Source organism: Ursus maritimus, unplaced genomic scaffold (assembly GCF_017311325.1).
Source record: "Ursus maritimus isolate PB19 unplaced genomic scaffold, ASM1731132v1 scaffold_30, whole genome shotgun sequence".
Classification (NCBI taxonomy): domain Eukaryota; kingdom Metazoa; phylum Chordata; class Mammalia; order Carnivora; family Ursidae; genus Ursus; species Ursus maritimus.
In genome coordinates, this window is record NW_024425564.1 from 28,385,916 (window position 1) to 28,404,634 (window position 18,719).

The 18,719-nt window shown below is 46.6% G+C and overlaps 1 protein-coding gene across 4 annotated transcripts in view; it reads left to right on the top strand.

The window, feature by feature from the left end:
- Nucleotides 1-18,719, top strand: part of KDM1B (lysine demethylase 1B) — a 56,793-nt gene that overhangs the window by 30,824 nt on the left and 7,250 nt on the right. For all 4 annotated transcript variants that reach the window (XM_040645091.1, XM_040645092.1, XM_040645090.1 and 1 more), the window contains 11 exons: nt 1,621-1,799; nt 4,551-4,727; nt 5,111-5,185; nt 7,458-7,595; nt 8,566-8,737; nt 11,737-11,864; nt 13,001-13,132; nt 13,648-13,722; nt 16,076-16,192; nt 16,932-17,057; nt 17,905-18,027. In XM_040645091.1, the coding sequence (XP_040501025.1) occupies nt 1,621-1,799; nt 4,551-4,727; nt 5,111-5,185; nt 7,458-7,595; nt 8,566-8,737; nt 11,737-11,864; nt 13,001-13,132; nt 13,648-13,722; nt 16,076-16,192; nt 16,932-17,057; nt 17,905-18,027 (1,442 nt within the window). The remainder of the gene's footprint in view (nt 1-1,620; nt 1,800-4,550; nt 4,728-5,110; nt 5,186-7,457; nt 7,596-8,565; nt 8,738-11,736; nt 11,865-13,000; nt 13,133-13,647; nt 13,723-16,075; nt 16,193-16,931; nt 17,058-17,904; nt 18,028-18,719) is intronic.

The following is an 18,719-nucleotide window of genomic DNA, read 5'->3' on the forward strand; positions in this document are numbered from 1 at the left end:
AAATCCAAAACTTCAGGTCAAGCGAGACATGCCATTGACCACTTACTTTAAATGGATCTTTAAAATTCTCCACCAGAGTTCTTGGTGTCCCAGCAAGAATTCTAGACCTTCCCCTGTCTGCACAGTAATAAATTCATGTTTGACGGTGCAAATAGATTTTTGACCTGGAAGCCCTATTTTAAGGGGTTGGTTTTTTTTTTTTAATTTTTATTTTTAAAAAAATTTTTTAAACATTTTATTTGAAAGAGAGTGTGAGTGAGCATGAGGGGGAGGAGGGGGGGCAGAGGGAGAAGCAGGTTCCCCGCTGAGCAGGGAGCCCAATGCGGGACTCGATCCCAGGACCCTGGGATCATGACCAGAACCGAAGGCAGACGCTTAACCGACTGAGCCACCAATGCACTACACTATTTTAAGGTTTTTAACTGATAACACTGGGCCCTCTAAAAATGTGAATGTGGTCTGACTCGAAGCCGAAGCGATAAGTCCCAGGGTTAATGACGGTGCAGTGGAACAGGCACTCAGATGCTTTTAATGGGTGAACATTTGTGAGGGACACTTGGCTAATAACTAAAACTCTAAAATAGACACCCCTTTAGTCTGGAATTTATCGTAAATAAATTATCAGAGTAAATTCTCAAAGGTTAGTCCAGAGAGTTATATGGCATTGTTTATAATAGCAAAATAATTAGATAGAAATTTGAGGACCCAGAATGAGAGAGAGGTTAATAGGAAAATATTCTGTGTCCATTAAAGTCAGGCTTAGTGGACATGGACAGTGGTCTTGAAAAGCGAGAGAAACCGCATGTTTTTCTGTCTTTTAAAAAACAAGTGCCTGATGTATTAATAGTCTCTCGTGTGTGACTAAAAGCAACGGAGAGGAAGGATAGACCATAGCCTTAAATGTTACCCCCGGCCCCAAGTTGTCAGGGTCAGTGACTGTTAAGTTCTCTGTGAACTGATTCATGTTTTAATCGAGAAAAATTCCAGTGAAGACTTACTTTTAAAATTTACTTCTTCGGGAGCTGGTGTTCACAGAGTGTCAGTCTTACAAGATAACAGGCGTCTGACATGTGTGTTGCACATAACCTATGTGAATACACTAAACCCGCTGAACACTACACTTAAACACGGTTAAGGTGGTGGGTTCTGTGGCAGGTGTTTAACCCCATAAAACCTTAAAAAGATTTTTTTTCCATACTGTGGAAATTCACTTGGTGAAGAAAGAATGGGAGTGGGGCACCTGGGTGGCTCAGTTGTTAACTGTCTGCCTTCAGCTCAGGGCCTGATCCCAGGGTTCTGGGATCGAGCCCCGCATCGGGCTCCCCGCTCCTCTGGGAACCTGCTTCTTCCTCTCCCACTCCCCCTGCTTGTGTTCCCTCTCTCGCTGGCTGTCTCTCTCTCTGTCAAATAAATAAATAAAAGCTTTAAATAAAAAAAAAAAAAAGAATGGGAGAAACACGCAGTTCACGTGTGTTTCATCCGACTGGACAGAGGGAGCGGGAAAGTGTCTCTATGGGACAGACCGTAGCCCTAGCTGAGGCTGTCCTTTCTGGAGTGCGCCTGCTTTGTCACTCACCTGGGCCTGGGATGTGTGCATCCGCGTCCTCTTGTCCGTTCCAGGCATGAACCGGTACTTCCAGCCTTTCTATCAGCCCAACGAGTGTGGCAAAGCCCTGTGCGTGAGGCCGGACGTGATGGAGCTGGACGAGCTCTACGAGTTCCCCGAGTATTCCCGAGACCCCACCATGTACCTGGCTTTGCGGAACCTCATCCTCGCCCTGTGGCACACGAACTGCAAAGTAAGTAGACGGACAGTCTGCTAAGGCACACAGACCGGGGCTGCGTGGGGGAGGGGGCTGCCGTCGCTGTCGGGGGTGGGGAGCTTTAGATCAGGGGTTCTCCGCCTTCCCACCGTGGACACTGGGTGCGTGGCCATCGTGGGGGGGGGCTGTCCGGTGCCCTGTAGGACGTGTCGCGGCATCCCTGGCCTCCACCCACTAGATGCCGGGAACACCCCTGGTTGTGACAACCCACCGTGTGTCCAGTCGTTGCCTCCCAGGCGCTAAGTCTCCCCATCCTGGGAACCACCACTTCCGATCGTATGTTATCCGAATTTTTGACTCTCCAGTGAGTGAGTATAAGGTGCAAAGTTTGGTTCAGAGAGTTCCGGCGTGAATGCCAAGAGGAAGAATATAAAACATTAAAGATTGGGTTATGACCCCTCGAGGGCAGGGATTCTTACGTTATTATCCTCCAACAGCGGAGACCGGGGCTTTGCTGTCTCTGGGGCTGAATCTGTGCTAGGGGCCTCATACAGCCCCCACTGGGGAAGGGGGCAGGCCAAATGAGAAGGAATATGAGCTTTTCAAATTATTATTATCATTATCTAAACGAAGGGTCTCCTGACCCTAGTATTTTTCTGATTTATTAATTTCTTCTGTAATTAGTTGAGTGATTGCTGAATGCAGAACATTTGGCAAGACTGACAAAGTAATCTTGATTCAAGAAAGATGTTCCGTATCCACCTTCCTGGTTCACTGGGTGAGAATCCAGGATGAGATGGCCTGATTAGGGTTATGGCTGTTAATGCAATTTATACCAATTCTATGAGTGAGTTGGGCAAGGCAGAATTGTTCATTTCCTCCCCAGCAGGCTTGTGCTCAATAAACATTTGCTGAACTGAACAAAATTGTGGTCAGAATTTCCTGTAAATAAGTTGTAAAGATACACTTTTCAGAAATAGCCTGAATTTTTCTTCAGATTCGTTTTTCTTCACATTTCTTTTCATTCGACTTTGGAAGTTGATTTATGCTGGTGAAGAAAGTTATAGAAAAAAATCCTGAACTTTGTCAGCCTGGATCTATTTTAATATTTAATAAAATCATATTTAAGTTTAATATTCTAGTGGAAAAGCACAGATATTTTGCTGTGTGAAAGAATCAAAGATTTTGAAATTACTTTCTTTTTAAAGTTGATGACTTCAGAGGTTTTGTTTTGTTTTGTTTTTACCTTCTGCACCAACCCAAGCTGATGTTATTTCTTGAATACGGTTGACCCTAGAACAATGTGGGGGTTAGTGGCATTGACACCCCCCCAACCCAGTCAGAAATCCGCATATAACTTTTGGCTCCCCCAGAAACTTAACTCCAGATAGCCCACTGCTGACTTGAAGCCTTACCAATAATGTAAACAGTTGACTGACACATATTTTGTGTGTTGTGTGTGTGTTACATACCGTATTCTTGTGATAAAGTGTAAGCTACAGAAGAGGTTAAGTACTGCACTGTGCTCATCGCGAATGTCCACCTGTGAGTGGGCCCGCACAGCTCAACCCCGTGTCGTTCACGGGTCTACTGGAGTATCTTCTTCCTGTGTTTGGTCGGGTTCTTTCGGAGCGGGGGGGGGGGGGGGGGGTGACAAGTAGAGGGCCGTAGGTTGGGAGCCCCACTCTTGAGCCTGTTCTGACTTCACAACAGTGGGTCAAGGCTATGTTTGTCTTGTTCTTTGAAATGCTCCAAGGCCTTGCCAGCGCTGGGGTGTGCGGGGAAAGGCAGTGTCTTTTTTTTTTTTTTTTTTTTTTTTTTTAACTTTTTTTTTTTTTTTTTTTTTTTTTTTTTAACAAGTTCCTAAATCTGTCTGCTCACATCTTATCGGTGATGAGAATCCAGCTTTTCCTGCTGCCGGTCCAAGTGGCAGCGTGGGCTTCTGTGTGGCCCTTACTGTGTGGTGTGTCAAGTCAGGAATGTATTTGCGACGTGGTCCGCCCACGCTCCCCGTAGCTGTCCTTGGGGAGAAGATGAGCTGATGCAGTGCATATTGCTATCTCTTCCTTTTGTCCCTTTCTTCTTTTTTTTCTTTATCAGGCAACCCCCCCCACTTTGATCCTATTATGTCTTAGTGGATACAGGATGGACAGGGGTTTTGTTTTGTTTTGTTATTGTGGTAAAAAAAAAAAATTTCACCATTTTTACCATTGTAAAAGGTACAGTTCAGTGGCACTAAGTAAACAGTGTTGTCTAATCATCCCCACATCTCATTCTAGAACTTTCCATCACCCCAAGAGGAAATCCTACAGCCATTGAGCAGTGACTCCCCATTCCTCCTTTTCCCCAGCCTCTGGCAACCACTAATCTACTTCCTGTCTGTATAGATTTGCCCCTTGCGGGTTGTTCATATAAATGGAATCCTACAATGCGTGACCTTTCGTAAGTAGCTTCTTCACATAGCGTCATGTTTGTAAGATTCCTCCATGTTGTAGCATGGATCAGTACCTCATTTCTTTTTATGGCCAAATAATGGCCCATGTATGGATCTACCCCATTTGGTTTATCCATTCATCCGTTGACGGACACTTGCACAGTTCCCACCTTTTGGGAATTTGAGTATAGTGCTGCTGTGAATTTTGTATGAGCCCACGTTTTCAGTTCTTTTCAATGGATACACAGGAGTGGGCTTGCTGGGTCCTAGAGGAATTCTGTTTAACTTTCCGAGGAGCCCAGGGTTATGTGTATTTGTTTGTCCTAACAGTCTGGTTTTGTTTCCACACACAGGAAGCCCTTACCCCTCAGAAGTGTATTCCTCACATCATCGTCCGGGGTCTCGTGCGTGTCCGGTGCGTTCAGGAAGTGGAGAGGATACTTTATTTTATGACAAGGAAAGGTCTCATCAACACGGGAGTTCTCAGCGTCGGCACCGACCAGCATCTTCTTCCTAAAGATTACCACAACGTAGGTGACTGTTGCTCTCACGGTAACACCACCGCCATCACGATAAATGCTAGCATGCTGATGGCAGTGTTAGTGAGTACTAGCTAATACCAGTGACAGTCACATCATCACCACAGAAGTTACAAAGCAAGACTTGCGTAGAATATGCTTGGGAAGAGAGTATCAGGCACTCGTTCCCTAAACTGTGGAAAAGAGGAGGGGATTACCCAAGTACAACCATATTCTTTAGGAAAATAACTTTCTATGACCGTCGAAGAAATGTAGATGAACTAACATGGCTTGGCAGTTAGTACCTTCTTAGAACAACTAAAAGAATATATTGCTTTCATTTCTCTCATTGGATCCTTCTTTTTTTCAAAAAAAAAATTTTTTTTTTTTTAAAGAAATCAGTCATCATTATCGGGGCTGGTCCGGCAGGATTAGCAGCTGCGAGGCAACTGCATAACTTTGGAATTAAGGTAAGATTTTTGGGGACATGAAGTTGATAACAGATGGTTAACCGTGCCTTTTGGTCCAAATTTTCTAAGATTTAGAAACCGGTTTCTGATTTTAGTGGAGAATGCGAACTGCACTGTGTCTTTCTATCTTTAAAATCTTTCTGATCGATCCTAGAAAAGCTGAAATATTTGAAATTGGTTTGATAAAAGAAAGGTGGAGGGAATAGCAGTTCTCAGCAGCCTCAGGACGGGGTCTTAGCCCCTCATGAGCAGATCAGAAGAGAGTCTGTGCAGAAGCAAAAGCAGAAATTCTCCACGGGGTGTTGTCAACACCATCGAGGGCACATTGGGAAAAAGTCCTTGTTTTTGTAATAGTTTGAGACAACAAATAGCAGCTTGGAAATTCACCGTTTCTTGTATAAAAGTTTCTGAAACACGCAGATTTTCTTATGCAAATCAAAGGGTATCTTTTTTGTTTGTTGTTTGTTCGAGTCAGCTCTGTGCCCAACGTGAAGCTTGAACCCACGACCCTAGTCGCATGCGCTGCTGACTGAGCCAGCCAGGTGCCCCTCAAAGGCGCACTTTGAGTCTTACTCGGGAAAACCATCTTTAAAAAGCAGACAGAATTATACGACTTTTGAAGGGCTCTACATGTCGGAGGGGTCCTGCTTCTCCACAGTAGGATTGTTTTTAGCTAGTGTGTGGCCTTGTTCCAGTTGTTCAAAATTAGCCAAAACAGAGACTTACAAAAAAAAATATTGTGCAATTCAGAATCTCATTTCCATTAGAGTCATCTGAATTAACAATGCCCTCAATTTCTGTGACTTTCTAGGTCTGACACATTTCTCCTTTTTAAAAACTTATTTTTCAAGACTTTGGTTTTCAGTGAAACCAAACATGAAAATCAATTTGGTAGAACTTGAATTAGTCTTATCACTTTTCTCTGTCTGGCTGAAAGAAATGACAACTTTTGCACAATGTCTGCTCTGCTGGTGGAGTTTCAGAGATGAGAAAAGTTTTCAGTAGCTATGTCTAAGAGACGTGTTCCTCAGTTGAACGGAAGATGTAAGTCTTGGGTTACATTATTTTGTTCACAAAACAGAAGAAACGTTGGATTTACGGGAAACGTGTTTGCATTTCCAGGTATATTTTGAATGGTATTAAGCTAGGACGTGTTTTAATTGGTCATTTATTTATTCCAGCATTAGATATTAGGGCCAAGATCTCTTGTTTGTTTTTGTTGGGGAAACTCACAGATGATATTGCAAGGAAGGTTATTAATATCCAAAGTCCCGGGGGCTGTCTTTAATGTCCTGCCTTCCTCTTACACTAAAACAGAACTAGACACCGATGGGTCTGTGTTTATCTGAATGAAGTCAGAAGAGGGTGGGAAGGGTTAGAACCTCAGGTTGTATAACCTTCCCCATCGGAGAAAATGAGGAATAAGAATATTCAGAGAACCCCTCCCATTCTCCCTTCTCGCTCACTAGGTGATGAGAGAGACCCCAGAGAGACCCCCCATCCGTCTTAATGTTGGGAGAGAGATTCCCCGGAGCAACCAAGATGGTTGACTTTGGGGAACCTCCTTGAGCCGTTTGAAAGCGTGCTGTTAGGAATCCGAAAGTGAGATGGCTGGCCTCGTGCGGAGTAGGATTCACATTTTCCCTGGGTTGCTGCAACCCAGGGGAAGTGTAGCGCTCGTAGTCGGAGCTGTCTACCACCACCAGCAGCTCCTCCTGCCATCGGAAATTTGTGGGAGGTCAAGTAGTCTGGGGGTGGGGCCAGCCTGCTTAGGCCGCGCCCAGCAGGTCATTCTTGGATAGTATGATTGACATACGATTTTATTTTTAACAGTAGTCCTATTTTAGGGAAGTTAAGGCCTATTTGCTGACGGCATTTTGCTTCTTACAGAGATGCTTTATAGGACAAACTCACCTCTTTAGTTTCTTATAGTGGTTTTCAATTTGTGGAATAGTGTTAAGTAGGAGCTTTCAGAGTCCATTTCCTGTGGTGGTTCATCAAATCTTATCATTATGGGATTGGAGAGGAGACAGTTGGAGGGATTTCTCCAGCAGACCACTTCCTCACTTCTTGCTGAAAGCTGGATGGTTCGTTTTAACATCGACGTTGGCTTCTGTTCGCACGGCCTTCTTTTTACAGTTTTTTTCTCGAGTGATATCATAATTAACCAAATATGGAATCTGTTTAACTGTGGGTCACTCTGCATTTATAGCACTGCATTGAATATGGTCTTTCTATCCTGTGTAGCTTCCCTGATTGCCTGTCTTTTTAGGTAACTGTGCTGGAAGCCAAAGACCGAATTGGAGGCCGCGTATGGGATGATAAATCTTTTAAAGGCGTCACAGTGGGAAGAGGAGCCCAGATTGTCAATGGCTGTATCAACAACCCAGTAGCACTAATGTGTGAACAAGTGGGTTCCTTTAAGATTTGGGTCGGAGATAATCAGAAGAAAAGAATGGTCTCATTTTGCTTGTGTGTAGTATTAATAATGCTTCTAGATGATACGGAAACACCCCCAAATGATTTCTGGCCCCCCCCCATCCCCATTGAAAAGTCAACAAAAACAGTTACAGTTCCTCCTTTCGGAGACGGTGGAACTGTAGCGTGCATGAAAGATTTTTTTCTAAGATCTTTAATTATATTTGTGTGTTATTCGCAGGCCACTCGATTAGCTCATCATTTTAGGGTTGCCAGGTGGAGCAAATAAAAACACAGAATGCCCAGCTAGATTTGACTTTTGGATAAATGACAAGTGTTTTTTTAGGATAAGTATGTCCCAGATATTACATGGGATGTTTTGCATGCAATATCTGGGACATACACTAAAAAGACAAAAACAAAAACAATAACAGACACCAAAACCTAAACTCCTCATTGTTTATCTGCAAGTCAGATTTACCTGGGCACCCTGTCTTTTATCGGGCAACCCTCTGTAGTTTCTCTGAAGACCTGGTAGGCCCAAGGTTTTCTCCTGAAGTATTTATTGACGGTAAATTGAACATCACCTTCCATGAGTGTCTGTGTGGTTGCGTGCTCATCTATGGGAAAGTCCCCAGCGGGGCCGGGATGTCAGAGCAAGGAGAGGCAGTGCTCAGCGTAGCATCGGAAGCATTAATAAATATTGCCCGAAAAGCTGTAGAGTGCATGGCATGGACGCTGTTGCTGTCACCTCACCTTCTCCTAAAATAAGGTCTCGTAGATTTCATGCTCTTTTTCTCACTGCCTCACTTTGCTGCCATCCCCCAGGAAGCATATTTAGCTTTCTCTTCAAGAGCTGCTAGACCATTTTCTCCATGAGAGCTCTGTCTCATTTCAGCTTAGAACCTGTAAGTATTGTTTCCAGGGCAAATTTTCACCTTCTTATTCTTATTATTTTGAAGCTTGGCATCAGCATGCATAAATTTGGAGAGAGATGTGACTTAATTCAGGAAGGTGGACGAGTAACTGACCCCACTATTGACAAGCGCATGGATTTTCATTTTAATGCTCTCTTGGATGTTGTCTCTGAGTGGAGAAAGGATAAGACTCAGCTCCAAGATGTTCCTTTAGGAGGTATGGGAGAATGGCGTTCTGAATGTTCCATTGGCGTCTCCTTGTCACGCAAGCCGGCTTAGGCCCAGCAGCGTCTGCCTGTGCGGTCGGGTGTCTGCGGTTGGAGGAGTCCCGTGAAGGGGCGCCCGGCCGGCTCAGTCGGTAGAGCTTGTGACTCCTGCTCTCGGGGTCATGAGTTCAGGCCCCACGAGGGGCGTAGAGCTTATGTTCTCGCACACACGCGCACACACACACGCACACACAGGAGGAGTCCTTTTGGACTGATGAGTCCTCCCGACTGTTCTGCTCCGTGGAGAACTTCCTCAAGGACCTTTAGAGGCTTGTGTGCGTGAATACACTCGGATCTCACTTTGTATAAAATAGCGGATGTTTAAAATAATTACTCAAATGTTTAATTTTCAGTTTCCCGGAGGAGCTTACTTTTAAGGAAACGTGCTTTAGGCCCTGTGTGAATAGTCCCTACATAATGTCCATTTTAGATAAAAAGACTTTCTTTTTTTTTCTTTAATTTTTTATTATCATGTTATGTGAGTCACCATACAGTACATGACTAGTTTTTGATGCAGTGTCCATGATTCGTTGTTTGCGTTATAACACCCGGTGCTCCGTGCAATATGTGCCCTCCTTACTACCCATCCCCGGGCTAGCTCATCACCACACCCCCCGTAAAAAGACTTTCTGTATGCCAGAATTTCTTTTCCTTTTTTGGGGGGCAATAGCTTGAGTTTTGTTTTGTTTTGTTTTGTTTTTCCAGCATGTTTTGTGTAAGAATGCAAGAATGTGTATTGCAATTGGAAAATTTTAATTCGAAATCCTCAGGCTGTGGTACTAAATGGACCAAAATGTACTCCGTTAATTGTACTCATTCGAAAACTTGACAGTATAGCCGCTCATTTCCGCAAGGGTGTCAGCAGAGATTTGGCCATACTGCTTCTGAAGTTGACCTTTACTTGACCTATAATTCTTCTGACCTGGATGTATTACTCATAGTTCTTGGCGGCCTGTCGGGTGCCTTTAAGTGTGATCATTTGAACTCTGTTCGCGGGATGTTAATTTGCTTCAAGTGTGTGTTTCCTTGTAAGGGTTCTTACTTCTGCATCCTGGCACACACTCCCACACGGTTTGGGGCAGAGGTCTCAGTAGCAAGCACTGTCCCTTCTCTTTCCCCTTCCCTCGCCCTCCTGCTTGAGACCCAACCCCTCCAGTCGCCCTCGTGCGTTAAGTGTTCACCTGCAGACCCTCACAGAACATTGTCAGAAATTGACTGGGATCATTGAATCAAACGTGGGTCATGTCCAGACCCAGGGGAGCATTGTTGACTTTGCTGGAGTTGGGGACAGTGACCAGGCTGACTTGAGGAATGTGCTCAGAATTTGGTTAGTGTTGTGCACGTGTGTGGTAATCGCTGGATGGGGGTCTTCACCCTTCTTTCGGGGCCACCAGGTACAAAAGTTAATAATACTGCTTTGTCTTGGCCTTCCCTCGGTTACCAAGGGAGGGTCTGCAACCCTGTGTAAGTTGTTTCGTCCCATTACTATCTTCTGGAAAAGCTTTAATAATGGTGCACGCGTGTCTGCATAAACAAGGTCCTGGCTCTCTCCTGCCTGTAGTGTCTGAGATTCCACCTCATTAGCACTTCGCTCAAAACACCCAAATACAAGTACTACGAAGCTAGAGTTAATTTCGCAGAGCATATGTACCAAAGCTTCTAAATGTCATTTACATAAAAATCACATTAAGCCTTCTCCCAATCTGTTTATACTTAATTTTATATACTGTTCTAGCAATCTTGGTCCCTCCTGAATCTCTACAAAACCTAAAGGAAGGTAGAAACCACGTAGCAGGAGGCAGGAACGGGACTGCAACATGGTAACGAAGGTAGCACAAAGGCCCTGTGGTCTGGGCTGGGGGCCGAAGCCCGGCACAGACCCCGAGGTGCCGTGGCCACCCCCGTATTACGATGGAGCATAAGAACAGATAATTTTAACGAGAGCCTGGAGTTGTCAAAAAAAATTTTTTTTTTCTTAAATCACTTTCAGTTCCGTTTCTAGTTAAGCAAGTGCACAGACTTGATAGAAACTTTGAGTCTACAGCGCACTGTGGGCTGGCGGTCATCACAGCGAAGGTTATGAAGAAGCACCCTGCTTACAATTTGCCAGACATGAGTCCCCCCCCACCCGTCTGCCCAAAAAGGGATCTCAGACAAGAGCCGGAGTGATGATACCACAGGGCTGCATGTCTGTATAGTTGAACATTCCAGTTGCATGGGTGGATGAAGGCAGGGGTTGCTAGCAAGCAGGATTCCCAAGGCGTGTGTGGCCAGCTGCTGCTGGACGGGGCTGGGGGGCGGCCAGTGCGGGGAGTGGTAGCAGCAGGCCTCCCACGGTTGGAATTTACCAGGAAGAGACCAGCCGCCCGCCCGCTCAGCAGAGCGTGTGAGCGGGCAGGTAGTAGGCGCTATCTTTAGAAAGGCTGAAAATGTGCTAGCTTGCTCTGGCTGCGGGTTTTGGGAATTTATTACACAGGCAGAAAACCAGTAATTAAAAGGTATCAAGACAGAAGGCTGAGGTGACGAAAGCCCGTGATGGATTACTCTTGTTTTGGAGAGAACGTAGACATTCTAAGAACTTGACCCTAGGTGGTCGCAGTCCAGAAAGGGAAGAGGCGTTTTCTCTGGCGGTGCAGGGGGTACTCCCCCCCCCCCACCCCCGATCTTGAGCAAAAAAAGAAAGTTTTTCAGCTAGGCAGAAACGAAACATGGTTGAAGATACAGAGCCTACTTACTTCGTTTCCAGTTCAGATAAGCTTTTCCTTCCTGAGCGAAACCAACCTTATCGAGATGTCCTTTCCCCGCACCCCCCCCCACCCCAGGTTTACTTGGGAAGGGACTTCAGAGGTTTGGGGGTTTTCAGGGGTTGCAGGAGGTGGATCGCAGAGAATAAGGAATTAGGAAATAATGTGACTGCCGTTTTCCCTCCTCTGCTCCCTTCCCGTTACAGAGAAGATCGAGGAGATCTACAAAGCCTTTATTAAGGAGTCTGGCATCCAGTTCAGCGAGCTCGAGGAGCAGGTGCGCCACTTCCACCTCAGCAACCTGGAGTACGCGTGCGGCAGCAGCCTCCAGCAGGTGCGGGCCGTGCAGGGGCGAGTGCTGGTTCGCGTGTGGCTGCGTGCTGGGTCTCACCACTGAACCCGGACTGGTTTGGGTAAACAGGAAATACTGGTTCTGCTGTTGGGAAGTTCAAAAACCATGACTTCTGAGCGTAGTCACCCCACCGTGGTTTAGACTCTGCGTTTTGTAACCTTCCTTCCGAGAATGTGCGTAAAGCCAGTGCAGGAGGGCCAGAGCCCTGTGCGCTCGCCACCCTCCTTCCCCTGCGCTCCATGCTCCCCGGAGGAGGCCCCTGTGGAGCCCTGCGTGGTCTGAGAACACTGCTCTCCAGAGACCAAAATAGAGGAGCCTTGCAGTTGTGCGGTCTGTGTATCTGGCTAAAATAAATTTAAACTTGCCTCACTCCTGTAACCACTGTGGTCTTGATACTCAGATCTTCTATATTTTGAATTGAGCCTCCACGGTTGACCCCGACTTATTGTCCAAATCTGGACCTCTCCATGTTCATTCGATTCTTCATTGCTGTTGGAGTAACACTGTTTTCCGGAATCATGTGGTGCCACGTGGAAGACAAATAGTTGGCATGTTGGGTTGTTCAAATGCAGTTTTACTGATAGAATTCTCCTTTTTTTAAAAAAAATTCAATTAGCCAACATCTAGTACATTGTTAGTTTTTGTTTTTTTTTTTAAGTTTTTATTTATTTGAGAGGGAGAGAAAGTGCGTGCACGCACAACTGGGGAGGGACAGCGGGACTGGAAGAAGCAGGCTCCCTGCTGAGCAAGGATTCCCCCCCCCCCCCCCCCGATCTTGACTTGAGCCAAAGGCAGACGCTTAACCCACTGAGCCACCCAGGCGCCCTGCAGCATCAGTTTTCAATATAATGTTCGATGTTTCATTAGTCGCGTGAGAATTCTCCTTTTCCAGGATTGTTGATACACAGTATGCCTTGTGTTTCTGTCAAGGGGTGGTACCCGTGTCCAAATCATGTCTACCTTTTGTTCTAAAATAAGCTTTCCTGGAGTGCCTGGCTGGCTCAGTGGGTAGAGCATGACGCTCTCAACCTTGGGGTCGTGAGTTCAAGTCCCACATGAGGGGTATAGAGTTTACTTAAAAAAAATAATAAGCTTTCCTGCACATGATCATTTCTCAGGTGTCTGCTCGCTCCTGGGACCACAACGAATTCTTCGCCCAGTTCGCTGGTGACCACACTCTGCTAACGCCTGGCTACTCCGTAATCATTGAAAAACTGGCAGAAGGCCTAGACATTCGGCTCAAGTCTCCAGTGAGTACGGACAGCGGCGGGGAGGGGCGGCTCTGCTTTGGCCTTGTGTTTGGAGGATGCAAAGTTTGGGGCGCTTGCCGTGACCTTGCTCAGTAGGTAGGCCCGCTGTTTGGAGCAACAGTGGCACAGATTCATCTCGGTTACTCATGTGGGCGGGAGTCTCACGACCCCCCTTGACACAGCACATTTATGTTCACTCTAAAATTTTCCCTTCACATCTTTGTCCCTGCACGTTTGTATTGCGCGTTACTCTAATCACAGAGGCTGCAACTCGTGTGTATGTTTCACTTGAGACGATTATAAAGATCTTCCATATTCTGACAAAGTGTTTATAAATCTTAACGATGGGGTGATAGTTCCCTGAAGGAAGCTGTAAATGTCGTTTAGATCTCTGAATGCCAGGAAATGGTTCTTTGGAGTCTTGGAGATAGAAACTCACACGATAAACTTGGAGAGGATCCTGGATCGTGTGGCTCCGTCCCTCGTGGTTTTCATGATTGTTCTTCTTGATGCAGGTGCAGAGCATCGATTACTCCGGGGATGAAGTGCAGGTTACCATTACGGATGGGACAGCGTGTACAGCACAAAAGGTAGGTACTAGAATTTCACTAGGTGCTGCCCAGGGCCTGGGGGTCTGGGAAAACCATATTTTCCACCAAGAAGTTTGCCTTTGGCAACCTGCCTGGAGCCTTGTCTGAGTCCTGAAGAGTTACCTACCTGCACTCAGTTATGTGTGGATCTGCAGATCTGATATCCTTTCTCAAACACTGTATAGATTTTGTGGTAGACGAAATTCCTAAAAGTGTTTCTGAAAGTGGGTTCTATGGTACATCGGTCCTGAAAGTTGAGTAAGAAAAGAAATCCTTCAGCCAAATAAGTTTGAAAAGTATTGTATACCGCAGGCTACTTTTTGGGTTAAATATAACTGTGTTAAAGGCTCTGAGAAGTTGTGCATTACCAAAAAAAAGTGAATTTTGTTTAATTTGGTACTTTCCAAGTTGGCGGTGGTGGTTTTTTTTAGTTTGTTTTGACATGGAATCATTTTTTCATTCAAGACACCTCTGTGTTTTCATTTTGAAACTGGCAGTTCTTTTATATTATTGGAATTTTTTGTAAACAACTTCAGTAGGTGGACAGTGGAGGGTGCTATACTATGTGACATCACAGAGAGATTTCTGTGGTGTTGGAGAGCAAAGGTACTCCCTGGGGCAGAGGGGGATTAATAAGCCCTGTAAATTTATTTCAGTTTATTTATGTCTGAAATGAGGACCAAAATGTGTAGCTGAGAGACCATCACTGGTTCCTAGATTAGCTGTGTTCCACACTTTCCAGTTACCTACAAGTACTCCACAGCCCCTGACACTCACCCAGAAGTAAAGGATCACGGGTCACATGAAGACACGGGGTCTAGTGTATGAGCCACGGGGCGGGCTTACAAAGAAAGACTGCAGAACCCCACCCCGCAGAGATTCGCAGTGAATCGGGCTGGTCATGTTTGTAATGCTTCCCCAGGTGAGTCCAGCTTGCGGCCAGGCCCGTGACAGTGTCCTTATCCATGAGCCCCAAAGTGAGAAGCAGGCTAATATCTAAGGCTCATCCTAGTGGTAAAATTTTTTTTTAATTCCTCTTTTTCAAATTGCAAGTCAGCTTATGGCTCACCCTCTGGGATTTTGTGACTCTGCCTCGTGGCAGCCTCTGCCGGGTCACCCTCTGCCTGGCCCAAACCGGGCACCTTGCCTTTCTTTCTTTGGATCCGGCCCTCCGGCACTATTAGGGCAGAGCTGTTGTTTCAAAGTCTGCTCTGAAACGTTTAAAGGAAGTCTTTTTATTTTTATGGTAGTCTGCACACATCCCACAGTTTGAATTGGAAGTTTCCAAACCGAGTTATAAGTGAAAGATTACCACCCAGCCTGATACACCGATAGACATCTGACAAACTCGAGTGCGGTCTCTAGGCTGCTTGCACCGAGATCTGGTGTGAGTCCCTGGCCAGCGGGTGTTTACCTCTTTCCCCTGTTTGTTTACCTTTGCTCATGTGCTTTTGAAAGCTTTTTTGTTGTTAAGAAAATATCTAGATCTGGGGTGCCTGGGTGGCTCAGTCGGTTGAGTGTCTGCCTTCGGCTCAGGTCATGATCCCAGGGTCCTGGGGTCGAGTTCCTCCCTGGGCTCCCTACTCAGCGGGCACAAGGAGTGATGGCTTCTGGCTGTGGTTGTGGTAACATGGTTCTGGAGCTAGAAATTTCCTGATTGTATGGAGAGACAGCAGCTCTTTGATGGCCGGGTTTTGTGATGGACTTGGAGAGTCATTCTTGAAGGCTCTGTTTGCACCTGTTACTTCAGCTCTCCTAAATGATTTTGTGAGCCATTGGAGACCCTGTAATAAATTGTTTCCTCCTTAAAAAAAATTTTTTTGTGGCTCTTTGTGATTGTAACACTCTGTACTGTTTTTGATATGCTTTACCGTTTATGAAACACATTGATGTGTATTGTAAGAGTTTTTGTTCTAAGCATTATGTCAGTTCTTTGAGGTTAGTAGGGCAGGTATTAGCCACACATTAGAAAGTGTCGGTAATGATACACAAATGTGGTTCTCCTGACTCCATATTTAGAGCCATTTCCTCTTATAGTACTGCTTTTCAGGATTGGGATCTATTGACTGTTTTTACCCAGGGTTATTCTAAACCAGCAAGACCTTTCTGTGAGTTCTTCCATGTGGATGCCACTTTGGCTCAGCCAGGCACCCTTGTGCAGTGAACAGCCTGCCCGATGGTACATGACAGCCCTTATTCTTCCCAATATAACATGGGACGTTGACAGTCTCATGATTGGCAATAGAGAGGAATGTCCCTTGGGTGTTGAGATTTTCCTGGAAATGAACCCACTGAATAGCTGTGGTGTTAGGTTCAATTGCTTTTGTGTGTTCATTATTCATTTTTCTCACAGGTATTAGTCACTGTCCCACTGGCCTTACTGCAGAGGGGTGCCATTCACTTTAACCCGCCGCTGTCAGACAAGAAGATGAAGGCTATCAACAGCTTAGGCGCGGGCATCATTGAAAAGGTGACTGCGTTACTCAAGCCTCAGAACTAAGGAGATTAAAGTCAGATGACCGGAGTTCCTTAACTTCTGGTCTTGGGAAGTAGTGGATAATGCTTTAAGCCAAATAAAATTCGAAGATTTTCTTTTCATTTGAGTAATCATTCATGAAGAATACAAAAGGATATTATCAAAACGAAAGGAGGAGAGCTGGCTGGGGTCTGAATTTTGATGTTAGGAAAATGAATCTTGTTATTTCAGAATTTGAACTTGGCATATAAATATGTAAATAAGGTAAGGGTTTTTTTTGGTTTGTTTTTTTTTTTTCCTTCTCCTTGGCTGCTTTCTATGCCTACCCTCCATTAATTGGTCCCAGTGAGAAGAGAGTTTCACTTCCTCTGCCTTTAAAATCTTCTCTAGCAGAACGTGCCAGTGCTGCAGGGGATCCTGGCAGCCCTGGGGTGGCTAGAATTTATCTCAGGGACATTCACTTCAAGACCAGGTCTCAGGGATGCCTTGCATTTTCGGATCAGCCTGATGGTTGTCGGTGGGTCCCACCATCGTCGGTGGGAGTGCGGGACTGCAGGGCACAAAAGCCAAATGCTCACAAGAGAACAAACGAGACAGGCGCGTGGAAAGGGAGCGTTTAGGCTTGTGTTTTTGTGCATAGCTCTTTAGTTGAGAACTGCAGGTTGCTTCTTAGAGATTGTCGTCCCTCTGATTCCAGAAACTCCTAACTGTCTTTCTCTTGCTCACTTTCCAGATTGCCTTGCAATTTCCTTATCGATTTTGGGACGGTAAAGTTCAAGGGGCTGACTTTTTTGGTCACGTACCTCCTAGCGCCAGCAAGCGGGGGCTTTTTGCTGTGTTCTATGACATGGATCCCCAGGTAAAGTCGCTGGTGACATGTGGTCTGAATTCCCTTGCTGCAGTTTAGAACTGGGTCACGCTCAGGGACCGATGGACAGGGTGGACGCACTAGGTCTATGTTGATGTGCCTGGGGATACTTGGACTGGGACGTTTCCTACAGGAGCCCCGGCGTCCACCGTGTTTTCCTCAAGTGCTGACGTTGCTTCCCGGGAAATGCATTAGTATTTCGGACTGGTGGGGAGTCCTCTCGGGGAGTCAGCGCAGCACAGTACTGAGCGTTACCTGAACGCGGGGTCCTCCCGTGAGCACTGGAGGGCGGGGTGTGCTTGGCCCAGATGGGGCAGCTCAGTGTTGGCAGGGGTGTGATCCGTGTGGGAGGCGGGCAGGGAAGGGGCGTGCCTGGGACTTGAAATGTCCTACTGATGTCCTGCAAAAGAGTCACCCTTGTTGTTCCTCCTCCTTCCTTCCAAGAAACTTTCTCTTCAAAGGTTTCACTTGGGAGCCATGGGCAAAAATTTCTTTACCGATTGAGGAAGATTTTTTCCCTTACTTTGTGCAGATGTCCCTTCTCCATCTTCTGTTCCTTCTGGAACAAGTTCTTATAAGGGAAAAGCCAAGAGCAGCCCTGAATTTGATATTTACCCTTCCTCCTGAGCTTCTCAGCCGCCAACAACCAAATGTATAGATGCACAATGAGTGTCATCAGGGAACCGGGCTGGGGATGGAGGAGGGGCAGGGGCCGGGCGAAGTCAGAGGCTGGGGAGCACGAAGTCCTTCCCGATTTGGAGCCTGGAGCCGTGCAGTTAGGGGCTTCTGTCCCGAAAGCTGAGAGTGAACTGCCCATGCCTTCCTCCCGCGTCTGCAGAAGCAGCACAGCGTGCTGATGTCGGTGGTGGCCGGGGAGGCGGTGGCGTCCGTCCGGACCCTGGATGACAAGCAGGTGCTACAGCAGTGCATGGCTGTCCTGCGGGAGCTGTTCAAGGAGCAGGTCAGAGAATGGCGCGCGCTCCGCGGCCACGTGTGGCCCTCAGCCAGCTGTCCTTGGGGCTGGGCCCGGACTGCGCCGTTCCTTCTTCCTACGGCTGGCCGGCCTCCCCCCTGCATACCCGGACCCGTCCACACGGGCTGCTGTAACACACACCACCGCCCAGGGGTGGGGGTGGGGAGGTTGAACCATGGACATCGATTTTCTCACCATGCTGGCGGCTGGAAGTCCAAGACGAGGTGCGGGCAGGTCTGGTGTCTTCGGAGGCTGCCCTCCTTGGCCTGCAGATGGCTGCCTTCCCCCTGGGACCTCACCCGGGCTCCCCTCTGTGCTTGTCTGTGTTCTCTCCTCTCACAAGCACACCAGGCATCCTGGCTTAAAGGTCACCCCAGGGACCTCATTGTAACATGATCACCTCATGTGTGGCCCTTGGGGGTTAAGGGCTTCAAGCTAGCGATTTTAGGGGGACACAGATGAGCCTATAGCAATATTCCGTATGGCCTTCCACACCTTCGTCTTCCTTTTCTGCTCACATCATGCACGCCCCCCCCCTTTTTTGCGCTAATGCACAGTGGGTGCCTGTCCGCAGGGGAACTGCACGAAGTGTGGACCGCGTCACGGATTTGCACGTGCTCCTTGCACGGAGGCCATGCTGGTCCTCCCCATGTGGTTCCTATTTTAGTGTCTGTGCTGCT